General features: G+C 37.2%; 1 protein-coding gene across 3 annotated transcripts; it reads right to left on the bottom strand.

The window, feature by feature from the left end:
• Window positions 1–868: 868 nt before the first annotated feature.
• LOC121410943 lies at window positions 869–3,850 on the bottom strand. Of its 3 annotated transcripts, none has more exons than XM_041603350.1 (3): window positions 3,746–3,850; window positions 2,569–2,878; window positions 869–2,200 (listed from the first exon to the last, which is right to left on the bottom strand). In XM_041603350.1, the coding sequence occupies exons 2-3, from the start codon at window positions 2,828–2,830 to the stop codon at window positions 1,680–1,682; spliced, it is 783 nt and encodes a 260-aa protein (XP_041459284.1). In that variant the 5' UTR covers window positions 2,831–2,878; window positions 3,746–3,850; the 3' UTR covers window positions 869–1,679. The 3 variants fall into 3 exon arrangements, with proteins under 3 accessions (XP_041459284.1, XP_041459283.1, XP_041459282.1); XM_041603349.1 differs by lacking the exon at window positions 3,746–3,850 and adding an exon at window positions 3,504–3,727 and having other exon boundaries at window positions 869–2,195; window positions 2,564–2,878; XM_041603348.1 differs by lacking the exon at window positions 3,746–3,850 and adding an exon at window positions 3,504–3,727.
• Between the last annotated feature and the right edge of the window lie 638 nt (window positions 3,851–4,488).

The raw sequence follows: 4,488 nt of genomic DNA, 5'->3' as shown, positions 1-4,488 counted from the left end.
ATTGGATCTCCAGTTCAGCGCCTTAGACCACTCGGTCACGGTACCTCCACTTTGTAACTTTGGAAATCGATAGGCTTCAATTCAATTTTACCATACAAACCAGTTTCTGTCTCTTACAAGAAACAGACAATCAGTAAATCTGCTGTAAAAATGCGACTCAAATCAAACAAGTCTTAGCACACGGCAAAATGTTATTCACAAAGGCAGATTATTATTCATGAAAATTCAGCGTATTAGAGGGCATATAATACAATTTTCATCATAAAGAAAATACTTTAAAAAATCATTTTCATATCACATTACTTAATGAAATGACGTTAAAATGAACTCAACTTGATGAAAACGGTGTTACTGATTAAAATCCTAGATTATTGTTAATATCATTCTTATCGACTGTTGTTGTTATCATTATTATTATTATTGTTATTTTTATTATTAGTAGTAGTTTTATTATTATTATTAGTAGTAGTAATGGTGGTGGTAATAGTAGTAGTATAGTAGTAGCAGTAGTAGTAGTAGTAGTAGTAGTTTTATTGTTATTATCATCATCATTAAAATTATGTCGATTCATGTCAAGTCTCGTCGTAAGTTGGACAACCGCTACAGATAGACCTACGTATAGCCCCTTGTGTTGTTTAGAAAATAAAAAAAAAATTAAGGAAATGGCATTATAAAAAGTCATGTAGAGAAAAGTGGACGGGCACGTTTTTTTTATTACTTCGTACATTATTTAAAAAAATGTTTCTGACTTTGGTCTTCCAATATATTTGAGTTTGTCTAGATGAATAAATGGAAAATAATGGAAAAAAAGAATCAAAGACAGGTACATCGTTTCCTTTTCAATTTTCTTTACTTTTTCATTTAAAAAAAATGATAATACGGGATGTCCCCTATATATCACCTCCTCTTGTTATATTTAATTTACAATACAGGTCAACAATCAACAATTTCGAAAGCGGCTGAAGAAAATAAGAACCAAAGTCAAATGCAAATTGGTTTGAAATTCAAACAAAGAAACGCCCACAAGCACACGCACACACACACACGCAGATGCTCGGATATTTTAAATTAAAAAATAAAAAGATGTCATGATGCTGGAATATCAACATATCAAATCATGGGTAAATGACGTCATGGTGATGAAAGATATCTATACAAAATAATGAAAATATTCCATAATCTTGCGAGCGATGATTTTGTAAAACTGATTTTTTTTTCTTCTCAGCATGGCTCGTAATTTTTGTCATAAGCATTCAACAATGCATGGCGTGGTGTAAAAATGACTTTCTACCAGCCTGTCGCTGTATCTGATTTACAAATATTGATCCTTCCTCCCTTCAAAGAACTGGACGAGTACAATTTTATACAAGATGGCTCACATAAAATATCATGACGAACAAATAAACAAAACTTAACTGTTATTACTAAAAAAAAAAAATAGCACTCCCTTATGAAAAATATGACATGCTAAAAACACAATAACCTGGACAAACTGGAGCCATCTCCCTTTCGCTCAGAGGAGAAAACACAATTCAAGAAATGGGCCCTTCTCAGAAAAGTGGTTGTAAAAAGCTTTGGAAAAATGAGCACGCCATACTGGATAAGTGCACGTATACCACATGTACCTCAATACCCTTTCTTTATCTTTTCAATAGTGGCTGGTTACCTCACTCTTGACATCATACAGGCTGACTTTGAATACTTTTTTTGGCTTCACTGTGATGACGTACGTTCTTCAAGAACCAATATAGCAACAAAAAGACAGCCGATATTATCATTACAAATGGAAATAAACCGACAATGGTTACGATCGTGATAACGCTCACGACGATGACTACAATGATGCAAACAAAGAGACTCATTGCGGACTGGATCCATTCCCAAAGCATGGACTTATTACAAGATGCCCAAAGCAGATCTACAGATGATCCAAACAGGGAACTCCCTGATCCACCAGTGGGTGCTTGCTCCTGAGACCTCTTCTGGGGTGTGACGTTCATTGCAAATTTCAAAAGTTGGTTCCAATCGAAGTCATCCATCTGCAGGGTATTATCCCGGGTGTTGTCCAACTTACCACAGAAGATGAGGAGTGAAGAGCAATCCACAGCCGTCGGTTGGTTCACCTGGAAACTTTCGAGTGTAGCTTTCTTCTGGAATGGCCAGCTGAAGTCATGCGCAATTACGGCTACGTTCCTAATACCTGGAAGACAACACGAGGATAGAGAGAGTTCTCGGTAATTTGGCATTAGGTGGAGAAAATACTGCCCCTTAAGTCAAAAGTATAACATTTTCAATACGAGTAATGGTTTGTGTGTATGTCTGTATTACATTTAAAATGAGTGCTTTCCGTTTAAGCAAATATTCAGTTAACATGGTTAAGATGCTAGATGGAATTGAATTGAACCTTGTTCTGTGTTTTTTCCCATCAAGGTGGTCCATTCTTTGGATTTTTTTTAAAGCTATAGGGTATAAGATGACTAAAGGTAGGCTATTATTTGTTACCATGAACATACACAGAGTGAAGGTAAATTATGTTCAACTAAAACACCACACAAAAAATGAGCTTACTCAGCAATTTCTTTGCTCTGGGCAAGAACTTATCATAGAGTGCATCCAAGACATTGGTTATGGCAAGGCGACGGTTGTTGATAGAATGACAAAGGATCAACCCATCAAGACCTTGTAACTCTAATCGAAAGCTGTCGAGATCGTTGTAAGGTAAGGACACCATCATGATGGTGATCATCGGCAGACTCGATCTCAACTTGGACAAGAGCACGCTGACGTTAGACTCCATGGCAGATGTACACACGCCAATTGTAACCGCCATGCTGGACCTGCGTTTTTTAAGACTTTTACCAACAATCGGGAAACGGACCTGCGGAAATAACAAAGACAAAATCAGCAACACCGAACAGCTTTACAATTAACAGCAACATAAACGATGATTATGATGATCCTGCTACTGCTGATGTGATGGTGATGATGACGATGAAGATAAGTATGACGGTGATGATGATGAAGGTGATGATGATGATGATGGTGATGAAGATGATGATTGTGATAAAGATGATGGTGGTGATGATGCTAATGATGATGATGATGATGAAAATGATGATGATGATACTTATGATGATGATGATGATGATGGTGATAATTACGAGGATGGTGGTGATGATGATGGTGATGATGCTGGTGCCCGTGGTGGTGATAATGTGATAATGAACTTCATGAAAATGATAGTGGTGCACATGGTGGTGGAAATGGTTTTGATGATGATGACGCTGATGATGATGACCATGACAACGCGTCTGTCGACAATGTTTAATACACGTGGAAAATACATTAAAAGATACAGCTTCATGTATCGTAGAATAATTTAGATCAATAAATTGATCAAAGATACATGTATATCATTCTTCCTTCACCCCGTCATTAATGCCACAGTTCATATCAAAATGATAATTCAAACTAATTTGCAAAATCAAACACCACCAACTTACGAACATGAATCCCTCAGCAACATGTCAGCTACGTGTAATAAACTAGGTGTTATATTGGCCCACGCAATACTATGCAATGTTATGAACATTGCAATCTTACGAACATTGCCTCAACATTAAACACAACCGAGCGGAATCCCCGCATTTGCAACTCGATCCAGTCTTTAACAAAGGTATTCATTATTTTGAAGAAACAACATGAAAGACAAAATTATATTTAAGAAAAGATCCAAAACAAATACCTAATTTTGGTCACTAAACTCTCAAATAGTACATTTTATTTGTTTCCTTATTAACTTTATGCTACTGTATGGGTTATAATGAGCATAGCACAGGAAATCCTGTACTGAAGCCGTCTCCTGATAGAGGTGTTGGGGTTCAAAGGTCGACTTAACATGGCAGTATGATTTCCTTTTTTTGAACCATGGACCTAGGGTCCGTGTTTGAACATATAGACCCTACCCTTTAGGTCCGTGGGTTGAAAATGAAATCGTTTGTTTTTAAAAATACAATGTTTTAAGCTTTAATATTTATTTTGAATGTCCAGGGTGTTACCATGGAAATGTCTAAAGTCATTCAAATGAAAATATTAGGTAGGGCGTAGACAGCAGGGGATGGGGAATTCCCTAAACTTGAGGAAGGGGATTCTATTTTTAGTGTAATTATATTTTCATATAATATAAATTTGCATTTCTTATCATTATCATCAACATTATTGTTATCATTGCCTGACATTATGATGGGTAAAGTCTTTTTGCGGGGGGGGGGGGGGGCGGTGCTCGATTAATCGTCCGCTCTCGATATTCTTCTATAAAGATAGGCAGGATGGTATGGTTACAGCCCGATAGACCGCGGGTCCGATAGACCGCGGGTCCGTTAGACCGCGGGTCCGTTAGACCGCGGGCCCGATAGACCGCGGGTCCGATAGTCCGCGGTGTGTGTAAAATTATGATCAGGACAATATAGTGAAATCCATGTCATCAAG

The sequence above is a fragment of the Lytechinus variegatus genome, chromosome 3 (assembly GCF_018143015.1).
Source record: "Lytechinus variegatus isolate NC3 chromosome 3, Lvar_3.0, whole genome shotgun sequence".
NCBI lineage: Eukaryota > Metazoa > Echinodermata > Echinoidea > Temnopleuroida > Toxopneustidae > Lytechinus > Lytechinus variegatus.
This window is presented reverse-complemented; position numbering and strand designations above follow the sequence as displayed.